This window comes from Leptonychotes weddellii, chromosome 11, assembly GCF_054177405.1.
Source record: "Leptonychotes weddellii isolate Sample4059 chromosome 11, ASM5417740v2, whole genome shotgun sequence".
Classification (NCBI taxonomy): domain Eukaryota; kingdom Metazoa; phylum Chordata; class Mammalia; order Carnivora; family Phocidae; genus Leptonychotes; species Leptonychotes weddellii.
In genome coordinates this window covers 35548954-35567763 of record NC_138379.1, presented here as the reverse complement: position 1 = coordinate 35567763, position 18810 = coordinate 35548954, and the positions used below count along the sequence as shown (strand labels likewise).

Genomic DNA, 18810 nt, shown 5'->3' with positions numbered 1-18810 from the left:
GACACTGGCCCCGGTGAGGGGAGATGTAGGGGGAGCAAATGCATCTTTTTAAAGAACTGTGGCCATCACAGAAGCCAGATGGGAGCCCTGGGCTGGTGGGGGCCTGGGCCTTTCTGGAGGGGCACACCTTGGGGCCCCACTGCTGGGCTCCCACACAGCTTGGGTCAAAATCGCTTTAGAAAACCTCCATTGTAATATTTAATGACACAGAGACTTGTTCGCGCCATGTTCTTAAATTTCAAAAAACTGCATGTACGGCACAATCCTATTTTTGTAAAAATGTCATATTATATGCCTTAAAAAGGGACTGGAAAGAAACACATTAAAGATGTTGCCAGTGGGATTATGGGTGATTTAAATTCTTTTTGTCCTTTCCTTTCTGAATTTCCCAACGTTTCTGCAATAAACACGTCTTACTTTTATAATTTAAGAGTTTGATAGCTCTTTTGAAAAGACAGTGAGATCTCTTTAAAGCCTAAGCTGCTGGTCGGTCCGGGCCCAGAGGCAGGGGCCCCTGTCCCCTGCCTGTCTGCGGGGAGGGACCTGCTCCGCATACAGACTTTCAATCTATTGCCCTATTTTCAGTCCCGCTGCCAAGCACACCATCCAAAGTCCTTGTGCAGAAAGGCCAAACCCTGGGTGGCCTCTCGCTACAGACATGCTCTGCCACCCACCCCAGCCAGATATGGAGAAGGGATCCACTTACGATGAGGACAGCTGCGATGGGGATGGCCGTGTTCATGAAAACTGTGGAGGAAGCGCAAGGGAAGGTTAGGGGGAGAGATGAGATCGCTAAAAATGAAGCTGCCCAGGGTGGCCCAGAGGGAGTGCGGCCCAGGGGGTCCTTTCTGCAGCTAGCAGGGCAGAGCTGGGCAGGGGAGGGGCAGAACTCCAGCCCTGCGGTCCCTCCAGCTCTTTACCCTGCTTCCCTCAGGACTCTTGTCCCCTGTGTCTGAGACCCCGCCTTTAGACAGAAGCTTCAGTGCTTCTATTCTGCTCCCGGGGGCCAGTGTGAAGGAAGCCCTGTGCAAAGTGGTGAGAGAAGGATCGGAGAGTTGACTGTCTCTGGGCAACTGCGAGGTCAGCAGCATGTGTTTCTGGGGGCACTAGGTTGCTACCCCTTCCTCTGCCTTTGGTCCCTGTATCCCCTCAAGCCAGGTTCTCTCTGAGGTTTAGAGGATTGCTAACCTCTCAAGGCTCTTGGGAAGGATTTCAAACTCACTCACACTGAGGTATTAGTAACTAGGGACAGCTTAAAAGAGGGTCTCCCTTGGCTCTAAGGCTTAGCATCCATGCCCAGGTGGGCAGTTGGTTTGCTGTGGCCCTTGGACCCTTCATAGGGATTCCAGAGAGGAAAGAGAGGCGGACTTCAAGTCAGAGAAGGGTGGAGACCCTGACCTCAGGCAGGTCACTTACCTCTCCGGCGCTTCGGTTTCTTCACCTGATTTTTGTAAACTTGAATTTACTTGTTCACATACTCTGGCTTCTTCCAAGGTAAGAGGGGATAATAATGTATGGAATAGGCTCTGTGAGCCCGGGATGCTGCCTGAATATCACACCTCACAGGCTACTAGCTTAGCTCTGCTCCGCAGGTCACGCTCCTCTGGCCCAAGGTGTGAGATGCTGGAGACAGCCCTGACCCCAGGCCTAAATTTCCAGAGAGCAGCCCTCCTGGAGTAAGAGATGATTATCCTAGCTGCCATCTTCCCATGTCCTCCTCCTTCCTTCCAGGATCCTCTTCCAGACCAGCCTAGAAAGGAGTCTGGTTGTATAATTAGCCAAATTAAAGGAGAAGGAGCCAGGAGCCAGGAGCCAGACGCCAAGGGATCAGCCTATGCACATGGCCCCTACCTAATGAATGGTGAAGTCTCTGGAGCCACTGAAGCATTACAGATGGTCAACACCATTCCAAGAGGCTGACTGTCCACTTATTCCAAGAATCCCGTACCAGCTAGTATATACACAGCACATTCTGGAGGTGTGGGACCCCAAGTGAATGCAAGAGCATGGCCTCTGGCCATAGGGGGTCCTTGTCTGAGGAAGGGGACAGAACTATGCTCTCAGGAAGCCCCTGTTATGATGGGGAGACAGGCAACATGCTCTAGGGGGTTCCCCAGCAGACAGGAAAGATATTGGGCCCATTTTTTGGGGGGGAATTCCTAATCTGATGAGGGAAACAGCCCCAGCCATTGGGGAGTTCCCAATCTCATGGAGGAGATCTAGCTGGCGCTCTTGTGGGTACTGCTAATCTCTCTGACCACAAGGCTTTTTATCGACACCAATATAATACCTGACCTTTAACTGCCCTTCCTGAAGAAGGCGCTATGGTCTCCAGGTACCCTCCACAATGCTGCAGCGCTCCCTCAGAGTCTCTGGCAGGGGGCAGTACAAACATTATCGGGTTTCCTACAGTGTAAGGGACCCAGCTCAGGGACGTAGGACACAGCACAGCCATCGGGCTAGGGAGAGGGAGGGACAGGAGGACACCAGCAGGCCTGGACCTGTGACCATCACCAACCATACGGCTCTAAACATTGGGTAGCCATGCTCATCCCCTCCAGGGCCAGTCATTCCCGAAAGCTCCATTCAGGCAGGGGCCTCCGTCTTTCTCTCCTGCCTGTCCCCATCAATAAGCGCCACCCCAAGGCCCCCTGCCCCAGGCTGAGACCCCCTCTGCACACCAGGGGCTCAACTCCCAGCTCAAGAATAGGCTAGAAGTTAGGTTGCAAATTGGCACAACTCTGCTTAGAAAGCAATCTGGTGCTTTGTTAGCCAGAGCCACACAGAAGTTCAGACCTTCTGATCCTGTAATCTCTCTCCTGGGAGTTTATCTCGAATAATCACTCAAGAGAAGCACAAAGCCCTCAGCAAGATGCTGTTAGCTGCAGCGCTGTCTGTCACGGCGGAACAAAACCACAACCACAGCAATAAACCACCCAAAACGAAAGAAACTGGCAACATCCAATGCCAAGTGGCTGTTTTAGTAAATGTGGTACATCAACTCTAGGGGAGATTTTGCAGTCGGAAATGTGTGATAATTGGTACTTTGTTCTACTGCATGTTTTCTCTGGTCGTGATTTTTTTTTAATTTATTTTTTTCCTATTTTATTCCTTATTCTTCCAGCGGCCTGAACTCCTTTGAGGAATGAGACAAGCTATAAATAAATTTGAAAATGAGTTTTCCAACGCTGATGCAGCAGTGTGGAGAATGTATATGATATAATTAATTTCTGCCCTGTTCTGTTGTTGTGTGGAGACGTTAGCGAATGAAAATGTAATTTTCCATTTCCCTCACCCTCTCCTGGAAGGACAGCGTTTGTGCAGGGAGCTCTGGGTCCCGTTCAGGGCGGGGGTTGGGGAAAGACAATCGCCAGCTGCTTGAGTCGTCGAGGCCTCTCTGAAGACTCCTGCCCTGGGCGATGGGGTGGACATGGCTGGAACCAGGGGCGCTGCAGGCTCTGGCGGGTCTCTGAGCTCAGCAGACACTCTGGTACCCAGTGAGGGTGGGGGGAAGGGAGTGGGGTGTCCCAGCTGTCACGAGTTGAAGACCTGAGGCCTTGCCTCCGTTTTCCTGAACCCCATAACGCCCCATAAGACATTAAAGGTGGTGGACGGGTGGGAAATATGACCAAGAATTGGCATGGGGTGGGCTGACTCGTTTGGATTTGATCTGGGTGGGGGGTGGGGGCCATGCCAGGGAGAGTGTGGGGGTGGGGGCGGGAGAAGAACACGATAGTGCTCAAATCGTAAATGCTAGGGAGCAAGGAGTACGGTGAAACAGCTCTAAGTGAAAGCAGACAATTAGGAAATCCTGTGTGAGTGTGTTACCGTTTCAGAAAAGTGTCACAGCATGTAGGCAGGCCTGCCAGGCCACATTTGAAAGTGAAAGTCTTTCTGCAATGGTGTGGACATATGGGTCTGTGTTGTTTTAACAGCCTCCTCTCCAAACATCCTTTAAGAAGCATTTTTTCAGGGGCACCTGGGCGGCTCAGATGGTTAAGCGTCTGCCTTCGGCTCAGGTCATGATCCCAGGGTCCTGGGATCGAGCCCCGCATTGGGCTCCCTGCTCCGCGGGGGGCCTGCTTCTCCCTCTCCCTCTGCTTCTCCCCCTGCTCGTATTCTCTCTCTCTCTGTATCTCTGTATCTCGAATGAATTAAAAAAAAAGTTAAAGAAAAAAAAAAAGAAGTATTCGTTCAAAAATTACTTGTTGAGGATCTTCTCTGTCCCAGGTGTTGTGCTGGGTCCTGGGGTTATAGTAGTGAACAGTTGTGTCAGCTTTTCATAACCCCCTGCCCTGGACCCAAAGCAAGCAACAAATCAATCCAAACCCAAGCAGGGCTCCGATCAGCCACCCTCTCCACCCGCACCCCCCCCGCCCCGCCACCCGGCTTTGCTCAAGAAACGCAGCCTGGCCTCGTGGGTGCCCCAGCCCGCCCCGCAGTACCAGGAGCTTTTCATTCCCACCACATTGATAAATATTTCAGAGGCCATGTGTCCGGGAGACACAGCCGGCCGCTCGTGCCTCCGGTTAGCTTCATCTTTGTCTCCACCGAGGGCAGGGGGGCGGCCGCAGGCTCCAGGCGGGGCCTAACTGCAGGTGCACCTGCCAGAGGGGGAAATGTATTTTCCACGCATCCAGTCGGATGGCCGGCCCGCGGTCGACAGAGGGCAGGGAAAGGGGGGTCCGCTGCTGACAGTGGAGGAGGCGTGGCAGGAGGGCCCACAGGTACACCGAGTCTGCCCCTTCACGGATGCGCCTCCCCGCTCTCCCTCCGCCACCTCTCGGCCCAAGCAGGCCAGGATCTGCACCAGCCGCACACTGTGGCTACGCCAGCCAGTGGAAGGAAGGGCAGACTTTGAAGAGGAAATTCACAGAAGCTGGAGAAGGAAGGGGGACCAGGTCTGGAGGTCACCGTGTCCTGCAACACTTCCCGCTCTGAGTCGGGGCCTCCACGGAGGAGGACAGGGGCAAGACTTGCCAAGAATAGCCAGGCCCTGGCAGGTGCTGGGTGGCCTGAGACTGGGGTTCGCCAGCGCCATCCTGCCCACCCCCGTCCCCCCACCTGTGGCACAGTTGGGCTTGGGTTTCGTTTTTTGGTTTTCAGGACACGGAGGGCCCACCTGGCTGTGGTTCAGACCAGCTGGGAAGACCGAAGCCCCTTGACCACAGAACACGGGAAGTGACGGCAAACACGCCTGTCCTTTACCTAAACTCTTTCAGTGGCTCTCCTGCCTTGGGAGAAAGGCCAGGGGTCTGAACGCAGCACACCATCTGGTCTTGTTACCATCTCCCCGCCGAATTATGCTCCAGGCTTGAACACACCACCATCCTCTCACCTCCAGGTCTTTGTGCCTGGAACATTCTTCCCCTCATCTGGCTAGCCTCTAGTCATCCTTTGGGCACCTCTGAGAAGGTTTCCTTGACACCCACTACTGTCCAGACTAGGTTGGGTAGAACTCCACAGGCACCTCGAATACCCCCTTCTGTTCCTCTCACTCACAACACACTTACACATCTGGCCTCCCTACGAGACTCTGAGGAACCCACAGGCAGGACCACAATTTCTTCCCAGCACCACATCCCCTGTGCCTGGCCCAGCTCCTGGCCCATGATGGGCGCTCAGTAAATATTTATCAGCTAAGTGATGAGAGAAACAAAAGAGGCCAGGGTCAGGTAAGTACCACAAAAGAGAAAGCAGGGCATCTGGAACTGAGCCCCTGGTGCTGGCCTCATTCACAGCCACTGTTCACAGCACAGTCTCTCTCAAGACTGTGAGGGAGAGGATCCTGCTTGCCCCCTCGTTAATGCACAAGGCCCCGGTAGAGTCTGGCACAGAGAGAAGGCTCTGGGATGGGTGCTGCACGAAGGACGCCATGAACTGGCAGCATGGCTATTGGTCCACGGGTAGGGCCTAGGACCCCTTTGTCACTCCTGCAAAGCTTGTCCTCCAATACATGGCGGGGCTGGACACCTAGAGTCACCAGCTTCTGTAGGGAAAAAAGGAACCGACTTCTCAGGGGAGTGGCCCCAGCACTTGCCTCCAGCTTTTCCCTACTTTATTTTCTACTCATTGAAACCCTGCCCATCCTACAAGGTGCAGCTCAAGCCACCTCTTGCAGGAAGCTCTGGTGAAGTCCCAGCCCATAGGGGCTTCCTTCTTTTCCAATCTCTGCCATGTACTGGCTGAGGACCTGGGCCAGTCATTTCACCTCCCTGAGCCTCAGCACACGGGGACAGCAGACCACACAGCTCACAAGGCCACGGTGAGGACTGAGTGCCATCAGGCTCGCTAGGCAGCCAGCACAGGGCAGGTCCATGCCGCGCAGTGATCCCCGCCGCACTGTCTCGTGTACGGCAGCTCTGAGTTCTCAGCAGAGCAGAAAGTCCTGGAAAATGGGGAGCACCATGTATTGTCTCTTGCACCCCTCCCAGGGCTTAGCACAGGGCTGGCCACCCAGGCTAGGCTCATTCAACCTCCGCTGAGTGACCTGTATCTCTTTTTCTTCAATTCTGGATTTTGATGGTAGGGAAACTGTATCCATTTCCTTCCCAGCCCCCTGCCCTGCCCCGCCCCGTACCAGCTCAGGGCTCTGATGGTGAGAGCATCTGACAGAGTGTCAGAGGTACCCTAATCTGCCCAGCCGTCTGACTGCTGGGCACACGATGACCACGCCGAAAGCCCAGCAGGTGGCACTAGGATGGACCCCAGCAGGAAGAGTGGCTCTGGGGCTCTCCTGTGGCGCCAGGGAAGAGAACGAAAGATGCCCCATTACCTCAAGCCAAGAACCTATGTCCTGATCCCTGGTGACAGGGAGCAGAAGGCAGGAAGTCCAGGAGGAGGTAAACAAAAACACACTCACAGCATATACCTGCAGCCAGGAGGCGCCCCTCCCGCCCCGTCTCCCCCTTCCCACAGCTGACTAACAGACCCATCCCAGGAAGGGCAAACACAGAATAAACAGCACTTAGCTTTCAACACTCTCCCGGAGGGCACTTCCCTTTTCCTCCCACTGCCCTCTTCCAGGGACCAGCCTGGGATGTTCTGCTCATCCTTCTAGGTCGCTGAGCCCTGGATAGACCCCTGCTTGGCTCCAGAACCCCTCACTCCTAACAGTCATCTCAGCCCCTGACAACATGGCATCTTCTTTCCCCCACGTCTTCCTGGCCCCAGGACCTTTACAAAGCCATGGCTTGTCCTCTGAGGGCTTCATGGGACAAAGAACACCTACTAGATAGGCTTCGGTGGGCTAACCTGGGAACCTAGGCATCACACAATGTTGTTTACATACAATACATCACACAATGTTGTTTATATACAATACGTTTGTAGTTTGGAATGCAGGAAATGAGCATACATCTCCTCGGAGCAAAGTAGCTGTTAGCTGCCCCCATCGATATGACCTGTAGTTGCCCTTACTTTGCTGCTAGGAATCTTGGGGCCCTAGTGCCCCCAGTTTCCTTGCTGCTTCCCCTCCCTAGCTCCCATCGCAGCAATGGGGAGCCTGCCCTACCCCACCCTGTTATGCTGTTGCTGGAAGAGGCAGTCACCCGGCTGTGGGGGGAAACCCTCCTCCACCTCAGCAGCTGTTCCCATTGGTGAGATGTCTGGAAGCCAGGTGTCCTCACCTGGGTTATACACAGTGTGGGGTTACTGTTACCACAACCAGGCCCAGGGGCAGGCAGAGCTGACAGGGAGAAGCAGGAAGAGGGCCTGGGGCTCAGACACTGGTTTCTCTCAGCTCCCCACATGTTCCTTTCCAATTTCTCCTACCAATCCTGTGGAGTGCCCAGCCTGAGGGTGCTCAGAGGCCCTGAACACCGCATGGTCAGGGCTGAGGGTCAAGAGGAGACACCTGGAGTGTCTCGGTGAGGAATCCAGGAAGTCACGCTGCCTGCCATGTTCACAACTCCATTCTGAGAAAAGCAGGCCCTAGCAGGACTCTCTGCAGAAAGACGCCATGACTGGTGCCATGGACGGTCTGGCCATAGAACACCATGGTCTGGATGGACACAGGGAGTGGGACACTTGGGGTGCTCAGTGTAAGCCCTGCCCTGGGAGAAACTCCAGCTTGGATGCTGGCCACCTGGCCCCACCGGACCCTCTCTTTAGGCAATATGAACACCAGGAACACACAGAAGACCTGAGTGGCCGTCTCGTTCTCCATGACCCTATCTGGGAGGCACGCCCAGTGCACCCTCCACTCCCGGCCCACCCCCGGCGACCCCCACAGCAGTGTTTCTTCCTGGCACACCAAAAGAACCCACTTCAGCTGGGGGCGGTGGTCAGCTGAGTGCATCTCTTCTAACTTCCTCCCCTGTTTCCCACGCCCATCAGAGCCCATTCTTGGTTGTTTCTTTCCTACTCAGAGAAAATCGTCTGAAAATGGAGCCCCATAGTGTCCTAAGTTTTCCTCACCCCACGTAGGTGCCCAGCCGTTGGTGGAAAATAGCACGAGCCTCCAGCGGATCTAGTCTGAGCCATGCCATTAACCTCAGGAGTGACCTCAGGAAAACACCCCGCTCCGGGCCCCCACTTCACATCTGTAAAATGGTTCTCTCAACCGGCAGAAAACACTTTCTTTTACGTCTCCTTGCCACATTCTATGGAACTTCCACAAATCTGTCTTTTAACTCACAAACGTTCTCTTCAGGTATGTTAATTCATTTAAGCATTACACTTGAGTCATTTTTGTTTCCTTTTTTTCCTCTCTCCGGAGCCTCTTCTTGGCCCTTCCTACCACATTGGCTCTTAAACTGGACAGGCCAGGGAACCAGTGTGAGGTCTCCAACTGCTAACCATCTCCATCCCAACCATGCACTTGGGCACTAAGCACAACAGGGTGGGTCCTCGGAAGCCCCTAGACCAACTGTAACATCAACTTGGACCAGGGTTCCATCGGCCACCTGACCTCCATAAGCCCTGGCCTGACCTGGGGACCCCGTCCACCGAAATAATTTTGACAACCAAATTTTTAATTTCTAGAAGTCCTTTTGACTCTTTTCCCCCTGATACTCTTCTGTTTTACCTTGTTGGTCTAACACCTTCCTTTAGCTCTTTAATTATTTTCAACATGCTTATTTTATGATCTCTTTTCAGACTGTCCTATCATTTCCAGGTATTGAGGGAATAATTCTCCTGTTGTTTTGCATTTGATGGCTCATACTCGGGTGGTACATTTTTCTTTGGTGGAGCCCCATATTCTCTGGAAAGTACTTGTAATATGTGTGTCTGCTAGGACCTGGGAGTTTTACCAGTTTTGGTCTTTTTTTCTGTACATATATTCTGGGCTTGGGGTTTCCTAACTACTTGGATTCAGTCCCTACATCTGTGAGTACCTCAGGTTTGAACTTCTGTTCTCTAAGAAGAACCTTTCTCCTCATACCCCAGGTAGGTGGAAGCTTCCTTGTAGCTGCTTCAGGGCAGTGAGTCTTCACACCCCCAAGAATTCAAAACTGTTGCTGTTTATGTAAATGTACGGCTGCCTCCCGATAAGAGATCAGTTCAGTGGAGTGTAAAAGATCTCCCTTGTCTTTGTCATCACTGTGTCTTGAGGGCCAGGACAGTGCCCTGCGCACAGCAGGCTGTCGATATACATTTGCTGGGTAAGTGACTGAGGACACTGTGACTTCTGGGGGCTCTGCTCCACGAGACAGTTTGAGGCTCCCCTGGATTGGGTGCTGCCAACGTCTCTTGCTTCTGCCACCTTCACTCCCCGCCTCAAGCCCTGAACACCCTCTCCCAGCATGCAAGCAGCAGAGCATGGGGCTGGCTGGTCGCGGGGACTCACTGGAAATGGAGGTGTACACAGCGAAGGCCCTGAGGCTGGTCATCTCCTTCCTGCGGGTCCTCTCCACGCGGGTGCAGAAGATGTTCTCCCAGGCGTACAGCTTGAGCAGCTTGATGCCACGGAGCATCTCGTTGGTCTGCTTCAGCCTCTCGTTGGAATACTCCTGCCAGGGGTCCCCAAGTCAGAAAGGAGTCTCCTTTGCCCCCGTCCCACCCAAGAGGAAGGAGCCGAGTCAATGCCCTCACCGTTTCACAGACAATGCCCAGCTCCTGTGCCCACGGGGATGCCCCCTGCCTTCTCCATTCATCCCCGTTCACACGCACAGAAACTGAGGCCTGGCCAGTGAAGTGGTCTGCTTAGGGCCAATGAGTGTGGCTGTGTGTGTGTGTTCACCTGTGTGTGGCTGTTTGGCGGCATCTGGGGGAAGAGCGAGGAGCCTCTCTGACGTACAGGGAGAGGAAGCAAGCAGCCAAGCAGCCGCATGGGAAAGGCTGGGGAAAGGGGGCCTGAGCACGCCCAGGACACTCACTCACCAGTGTGCTCCGCTGGGCCTGGGAGAGCTTGGTGGCCACAAAGTACTGCACAGGGGCCAGGAGGATGATGACAGCTGCCCCGATTAAGGCACTGACACCGAGGATGTAGTAGAGGAGAATCACACCCACGATGATCTGAGGGAGGGTCACGGGGGTGAGTTTCCTCTGACCTGCTGGCTGCCCTGGGGGAGGGGGTGCTGTTTCCAGCTGTCCCGGGGGGCCAGAGGAGGAGGCGTGACAAAGCAATTTCAGAAAGAGGTATTAACATGAGGCCGTCTCTGCACAAGCAGTGGCTTTCTGGGCTGATCGCTAACTGCATTTATCTGCCAGCCCGCTGGGGCGTTAACGCTCTCCAAATCTACCTTCCAGATGGGAGTCTCAGAGCTGAGGTTGCACAACGGGTGTAACGGCACCTTTTGTTCTGTTTGCTGGCTGTCCAAGCTGACAGTTCCCTCCCGCGGGGAGAAAAGTGACGTCGGAGCGAGCACAGGGGCTCTGCTGCGTCCCGCCGGACAAACTGATCCGGGGGCTGGGAGTTCAAGTCCCATTCTTAGGCTCCTGGCATCTTTAAAAAAAATTTTTTTTTTTTAAAGATTTTCTTTATTTACTTACAGAGAGAGACACAGCGAGAGAGGGAACACAAGCAGGGGGAGTGGGAGAGGGAGAAGCAGGCTTCCCGCGGAGCAGGGAGCCCGATGTGGGGCTCGATCCCAGGACCCTGAGATCATGACCTGAGCCGAAGGCAGACGCTTAACAACTGAGCCACCCAGGCGCCCCTCCTGGCATCTTTTTAGAAATAAAATATGCACTGTCTTCTATTAAGCTAATTATGACATATATAAGAAAATGAAAATGATCTCTTAAATTTGTGACATGCTGTACAGTGAGTGGTCTTTGGATTAAAATAGAAGTTTTTATAATTCTTAGCGGCAGATACACTTTATAATCTATAATACAGATCTACATATGTACATGAAGGCTGTTGTCTTCACTTTTTTAGTGACTCTGGCAAGTATTCTCTGAAAAGAGAATTCTTCTGTTTCTAGCTTTATGCAAACGACCGCCTGCTTCTGAATATTTATGAGAAGTGTAAATTACTCTTGCCAGCCCCTGAAGCATCAAGATGACAATTTATCAGGTTGCCTTCAGAGGCAGACAGCTCTAAATTCAGGGCTTATTCCAAAGGAACAGATGTGCTGTCTTCCTTAATTGGGGGGGAAAAAAAAAGTCTGCCTGGGTTGGCCCCGCACTCCTTGAGCCCTGCACGAAATTGGCAGTAAGCAACTCGCACTACCTCAAGGACGGAAGAGCAGGTGAGCGGCTCTGTAATTTCTCTGAATCACAGAATGCCTCTTGTGTTAGCAGGATCTTAGGGGCTGGTTAAGTGACCCCTTCACCCCCTGTCTCCCAGGGTTTCACTGATTTAAATGCTGACACAGGGGTGCAGAGGAGCACGTTAGGAAATAAAGAACCTCCTACTCCTGCCTGGCTCTGCTTGCATCATCCTACCCCCAAATTATCCCTGGCATCCAGTCTTTTCATTAGCTGTTCTCATATGGAGGCAATCAGGGCATCGTTCAGCAGCTTATAGATCCAGACATCAAGGGAACTCCCAGAGTACTCCCACAGTCACCACCATGGCACCTGCTAGGGGTCGGTGCCCAAACCCCCACCACCTCCAAGCGCTGGCAGCTGCTGGAACAGGACCTGGAAACACAGCTGCTGCTTCTGCCAGCCTCCCTCTCACCCTCCACCCACCCCTTGTCATGCTCCCCAAATTCTTCTGTCCACGCCTCTATTCTGCAGGGGTCTCAGGGACCCCCCGGAAGAATAGACCAGAAATCAGGGATTCTGAGTATGCAAAGCAAAGGTAGGGAACACAAGGGCTATTGTAGCCCCTATTTGCAAGTTAGGAAAATGATCTAGTATAGTAGTGGGGAGATCATAGGCCCTGGAGTCTGCAGGCCTGAGTTTGAATGCAGTCCCAGCACTTAGCTGTGCAATCTTAGGTAAGTTACTTAACCTCTCTGAGTTTCAGCTTCTTCATCCTTAAAATGGGGATTTTTTTTTTTTTAAAGATTTTATTTATTTATTTGACAGAGAGAGACACAGCGAGAGAGGGAACACAAGCAGGGGGAGGGGGAGAGGGAGAAGCAGGCTCCCCGCCGAGCAGGGAGCCCGATGCGGGACTCGATCCCGGGACTCCAGGATCACGACCTGAGCCGAAGGCAGTCGCTTAACCGACTGAGCCACCCAGGCGCCCTTAAAATGGGGATTTTAATGCCCACTTAGCAGGACTGCTGTGAAAATTAAATGAATATATATAATAAGTACCTAGAATAATACCTGGCATGTAGTTAGAGATCGAGGCTGGGCGGCAACCCTCTTCTTACAAACAAACAGACAAACAAACAAATAAATAGGCCTTATGGGCACTCTGTCACTAGGGAACCACAGAAAGGAGATAACCTGGGAATAGTGCTGCTACCGGCTCACTGTGCGGCCCACCCTTTCCAGGCCTCCAGCGCCCATGGGATGGGGAATCAAAGAAGTCCCCACTCTTGCCAAGTTCCTTAACATGGTGTTCATAAGCTTCAGGGGGCCAGCAAAGCCCCTGAAATTGTAGGCAAAATGTGTGAATGCACACTGGTTTTTCTGAGAAGGTTTCGTTAGATTTTCAAAAGTATGCGTAGGTCAGAGGTTGCCTAGGGCTGTGAGAGGGGATGACGAGTGACTGCCAATGGGCACGGGTTTCCTTCCAGGGTGATGAAAGTGTTCTAAAATGGTGATGACGGCTGCACAGCTCCAAATATGCTAAACCCACTCAACTGCACATTTTAAATGGGTGAATTATATCTTAATGAAGCTGTTCTTTTAAAAAGTATATGTGATCAAAAAAAAAAAAAATTAGAAATCAAGGAGCGCCTTGGGGGTAAAGCAGTGGAGCTCCTGAGCTGGTTTGAGTATGCTCAAAAGCTGCATGGCCTGTGGCCAGCCAGGCTGCACAGAGCATCCTGACTAGGTTGAAGGCACTGTGTCGACTCTGGGTAGTGACACTGGGTCTTGAGGGTTGCTGAAACCTCTTCTCAGTGGCAAAGGTATAGCCTTTAAGGAATTAAAAATGGAAAACCAAATGATACTTCATGATAAATAAGCAAAGGTAAGTGATTCGTGGGGATAAAACTACCATGCCCCATTGTTGGGAGGGTTAACTACACAAGCGAGAGAGGCTGGGGCAAGCGTTATTCGTTAGTATCGTTAGCAACGATGTATGTGCCGTAAACGTTATAAGTCATAGTAATGATGACAATACCGTAGGTTTGGTGGACAAACTCTTTCAAAGGAGGTGGTTTAAGGGGACATAACAAAAAGCGTTCTTGTGGATAAAAGTCTGGTAACTATATTAGATGAGCTCTCTAGGCCCTTCTATAGTTTCTGTAGTCACCGATCCATCTTGGCAGAGAAGGAGGGTGCACAGGGGTCTAGGCATGGGTAAGTGGTAATAGGGGATGGCATATAGGGCTGTCCCCATAAAAAGGGCCATCAGATTCCCTGCCCTACCTCCCCATCAAGATGCCTAGCTGACTCCCTGTGCAAGTCTCTCCTTCTATTTTCCTTTAATGTCTTTCAAATATAAGCTTTACAGATAAGAAGGACCGATAAAAATCACTTGAGATTAAGGCTTATGGAATTTGCATTCCAAGGAACAATGGATTCTGGACCGATAAAGTCCTCACTCACACCAAAGTGTGCAATTTCGAGGGATCTGGTATTTACTTAGTGACTACTCTGTGCCAGGCACTCTGCTTGGCGCTTTACTTACATCATCTAATTGAATCGTCATAGCAACCCCAAAGGGTAGGAATCATGCCCATTTCATAGATGAGGAAACTGAGGCTCAGACAGGTTAAGTATTTGAATCAACCTGTTTTACCAAAGCCCAGACACTATCCTCTCTACCAGGCAGTCTCTCTGGAGCCTGCAGGTGCTCTGGGATTCCCACTTCTGGTCTGAGCACCAGAGTGAAGCATGGGCTCCATGGGAGAAGCTCCAGATGAAAGAGCAGACCAGCCCAGGGGTCAGATAAGCCATGCTGAGGATTCACCTACTATCGTTGGGAGAGAATGCCACCTCCTTCAGAGCCAGCCCCAAAGGTTGTCTGGCTTTAGAAATAAATCCTGGCTTTGATTTTCAAAAATAATACACGTTTATTGGAGAATTTAGAAATGCATAAAGAAAATAAAAATTACCGTAATCCCACCATGTGGCCTTCTAGTTCTTTTTCCTGTGTGTATCTGTGCAAATATGTATATATACATACATTCCAATTCAGTGCAAAGCTCACTGCATATACTATTTTGTAACTTTTTTTGGCTTAAATATACATCATGAACATTTTTCAATGTAATTAAGTACTTTGTGGTTACATAACTTTTAAGGTCTGCAAAAGTGTTCCACATATGATTATTCTATACTTTTTTAAAGCCTTAATGACGAGAGAGATGGCTAGACCATTTGCTGAGTGTGAGACAGTATAGGGAGCCAGGCGTATACCCCATGGAGACCCCAAAAGGGTGGAAGGTGCAGGCAAACATGGAATGGAAGATGGTGCGCTCCTAGTCACCGGGCACGTCCTAGAAGATTCTGACTCTGTGCCCTCCACCCCCAATGCTGGCACACAGCCCTTACCTGCCCTGGCATAGCCCAGAGGTTTGGGCACAAGAAGAAAAACCACATGAGCTGGTTGGTGTCGATGGCAACCAGGTTGCAGATCTGCGCGGCTGTCATTTCCCCCATGGACAGGTTGGAGGTGGACAGGTGCATAATTTTGTTGTAAATCTTGGTCTGGAAATGAGAGCAGAGTGTTCCACATTTGTCATCATCACCGTCCTAATCCCTCTCCCAGATGCCATGTGTCTACAATGGGCCAGTACTTTCTCTGACATTACAGAGCAGCTCTGTAAGGGGGCAATGAGTGGGGAAAATGAGTGTTCCAATTTCACACATGAGGTAATTAAGGCTCAGAGAGGTAAAGGGCTTTGATTCTAGATCAAGCAAGTCAGAAAGGCAGCATTCATATGAGGAATCCATGCTGGCAAGGCAAGCTACTTTCCCCAGCAAAGCAAGACCTCTCCCTTGGGGACAGGACTTAATTAGCTCTTAAATCTTAATAGCAGATCTTCAGGTCCAGTTGTATTCTTGATTTGCCAGAAGCCAGTGGAGAACACACTTCAGAGCCATAAAAATGATAAAGTGGGGCAGCTGTCTGTATTAATGTGGCTATCTTCAGCTGGGGGCGGGGGTATGCTCTGAGGCCAAGTCCTGTCTTAATTGAGCCTTGAAACAAAACAGGCGGTCAGCCTGGGAAGGTCTTATGTGAGACGGGACATATAAGTGTCAATCAGCCCCATCATCATTGGGAGTCCAGCTACCCAGAGCACCTTGTTCTGTCTCTCCAGGGCAGATGGGGAGCAGCCATGGTAATGGGAGAACTCTGAACCTAAAAGCTCTTTGTGCAGAGTGGTCATGCCTTCTAGAAAGATGGCAATTTTCAGGGTGTGTGCTCTTAAACAAGGAAAAATGCATTCCCATCTTCAATGCCCTAGGGATGGCTGCTCTTAAATGAAATTCTATTGTGCATTTGTTATAAGGTGGATTCCCAGCTCCCTTAATTCATCTTTTGTGAGACCCAGGTTATTTGCGGGTCAGGTTTGCTTAAAGCATGAACCTACTCTATGTCTTTTTGTGAGTTTATATACACCATGGGTAAAATAATGGCAATGACATTTTTGACAGATCTATGCACAGCCTAGGTTATGTGAAATCAGTCTTCAAAGAATAATAATAAATCTAGTTTCAGTGAAGTAGGAACATAGAGTAATCTACCAAAGAATGCATTATTCAGTAAAGACCAGGATATATAGAAATATGCAACTGACTAATAGCTGGCGTATGTCAAAAAATTATGTATCTAATACAAAAATTTTGCTTAATAACGTTTCATGCAAGAACTGTGGTTATTCTCAAACTCATGAAGACATGGACCCTTATCTATAATCTTATGTAAAGCTCTGAAAAAAAGGTTTGTTTTTCTAATTTGTTTCCACAATCAATGCTAGCATTTTCTTTTTGTAGCATATGAATTTAGCTCTCCTGGATCAGACAGTTCGATAAAAACAATTACATGCTAATACATTTAAAACCCATTTTTGGCTCTTTTAGTGTAATTGGAAAATACTGGGCCAGTGTGTAATTTATGACACACAAACAGAAAGATTTAATTACAAAACTGTTTGACTACAAAACTCACTGTCATCTATGGTGGTCTATGGTGGTATGTGTCTGCCAGTCTGTGCAGAACCTGGACAAAAAACCTTTCAGAGAGGTTTTCTGAACTGAGGAATAGCTTGGTTCCTCCTAGCTCTGAGCCCCTAGGAATCTCAGAGGGCCTTAGATTTCCTGGGCTCTTTCCACCGTTCTCATATGATGACATTCCTGAGGAAATGACTGTTTTCTCAGTGAAAAACCACTGGGGATGGACAGCATTGTCATGTACAGTTGCACAGGCTGTGCACTACACAACTTGGGGGGGGCGCCATTCACATGGACTATACTAAGATAAATGGAGTTTGGATCCAGCCCAGGCCATCCCCTTCTCCTCTCAGTCCCTTTTCTGTAAAGCCGCTGATCCTGGGCTCCCAAGGGACCGGTTGGTGTTAAAAATCTGAGTAACATTTCTGTTCTGAAGTATGAGGTGGCTTTGGGTTTGGTCACAACTTCCGAGTGTTCTACTGACTTCATGGGAATTTCTGGGTATGGCAGAATCAACGAATTGTCCCCCAGGATCTATTCTCCCCTCTTCACAAGAAGAATTTCTAGGGGACATATAGGGCTGTCCAGAATAAAGACCACAAATTCTAGCCTCTTTAGGTATGGCCTGGTGGCCAATTTCTCATCGATGGGATGGGAGAGAATATGCGCAACTTCTGTGTTATGATTTTAAAAGAAGGCAGAGCTCCCTTCTGTTGCCCCACCTTTCTACTCTTGCTGGTTTAAGTGTAGGTCTAATAGTGACAATGCCAAAAGCCACCTTCAACCATAAGACAAAAATCACATGAAAGCAGCATTCCAGAAGGAGCCAAGGTCTCTGATGAGCATGCTGCTGCCATACCAGCCCTGACTCAGTGTGAAAAACAAACTTTTATGCTATTTAAACCACTATCACACTGGGTCTCCTCATCTCAACAGTGGAACCAAAATTCTAAAGAAAACACTAGGGCTTAGACAACTCTCATCACCGCCTTGCTTAAAAGTGCCCTGAATCCTTCCTGATTTTGATCATCATTTTAACCCATGCTGAGAAGGAAGCCACAGGGGGCAGGAGCGAGGACCTAGACCCAAGGGACTCACGGGGCCAGATAAATCTCTCTTGTTAGGACCCAAGATTTAAGAGCTCAAATCGATATTCGAGGCTTATCTAGTTCTGGTATGTCAAACTCGTTTCTTTTTTTGCACCCAAAGAAGACCAGTGGCACACCCCTGGAACAGAATCTGGAGAAGGATTCTGAGTCTGTATGTGCATTCAGCAGGAAAGAGTGAGGTGACCCATCAGTGATGTCTGTCCCAGTCAAGGCCGAGCAGGTGAAATCACAGACCCAGTGCCAGGCAGAACCAAGGCTGGACCCCTACACTCCCCGAGTCCAGCCCAAGGCACTTTCCACCCTCCTACACTGCTTTGTCAACAGTTATTGATTCAAAGCGCTGCTAAAGGGCAATAACAACAAAAAGATAAACTCACCGCAGAATTACTCTCGAGTGCCCGTGAGGATGAATAATGTGGTTTTTACTGCGAAGTGAAAACATCATTAGCCAAGTACCTGTATTGCTCCTCTCAAGTTAATTCCAGTTTCAATGGCGACATAGTAGGATGCTTGCAGAAATGTCCTTTGGAGTAGGAGGGTGAGGAACAGAAGCACGGCTAGGACGTAGGCATTAGCAAGGAACTCTTGGGATGAGACAAAGTAAACCCCGAGAAATTGCTTCTGTGGGAAAGAGAATTCGGAGATGACCACCATTAACACCTGTTAGTGTGCCATGGTGGCCATTATTATAGGAGCCTCCATGCTTGCAAAGTCTGTGCTGCTGTGTATAAGGGCAAAATCAGACTGATAAATCCAACTAAACATCCTCTAGCCACAGGGAGGGTTGCTCATACCCTCTTCATCATCCTACCTAGGGGAACAGAGTGTGGCCCAGCTCTAACCTTGTGCCCATAAATATGACTTTCAGCTGTGGGGCCACCAGGCCCAGGGGAGCTCACTCTGAATGGAACAAGAATAAATAGAGCAAATCACAGAGCAGCCAAAATCAGAACTGCTTGAGCAAATCCCACAATGTGTGTTCTCTGCTACAAAAAAACCCAGAATGAGCTGAGGTCTTGTCCTACACTCACCAACAGCCAGCCCTGCAGAAATTTCTGGGGAGAAG

General features: G+C 50.4%; 1 protein-coding gene across 1 annotated transcript in view; it reads right to left on the bottom strand.

Moving 5' to 3' along the window:
- ABCC8 (ATP binding cassette subfamily C member 8) overlaps positions 1-18810 on the bottom strand; it is a 74489-nt gene that overhangs the window by 34628 nt on the left and 21051 nt on the right. The window contains exons 7-11 of the mRNA XM_081799234.1: positions 18201-18365; positions 15013-15168; positions 10324-10458; positions 9791-9953; positions 707-747 (exon numbers count right to left, since the gene is read on the bottom strand). Coding sequence (XP_081655360.1) covers positions 707-747; positions 9791-9953; positions 10324-10458; positions 15013-15168; positions 18201-18365 — 660 coding nt within the window. The remainder of the gene's footprint in view (positions 1-706; positions 748-9790; positions 9954-10323; positions 10459-15012; positions 15169-18200; positions 18366-18810) is intronic.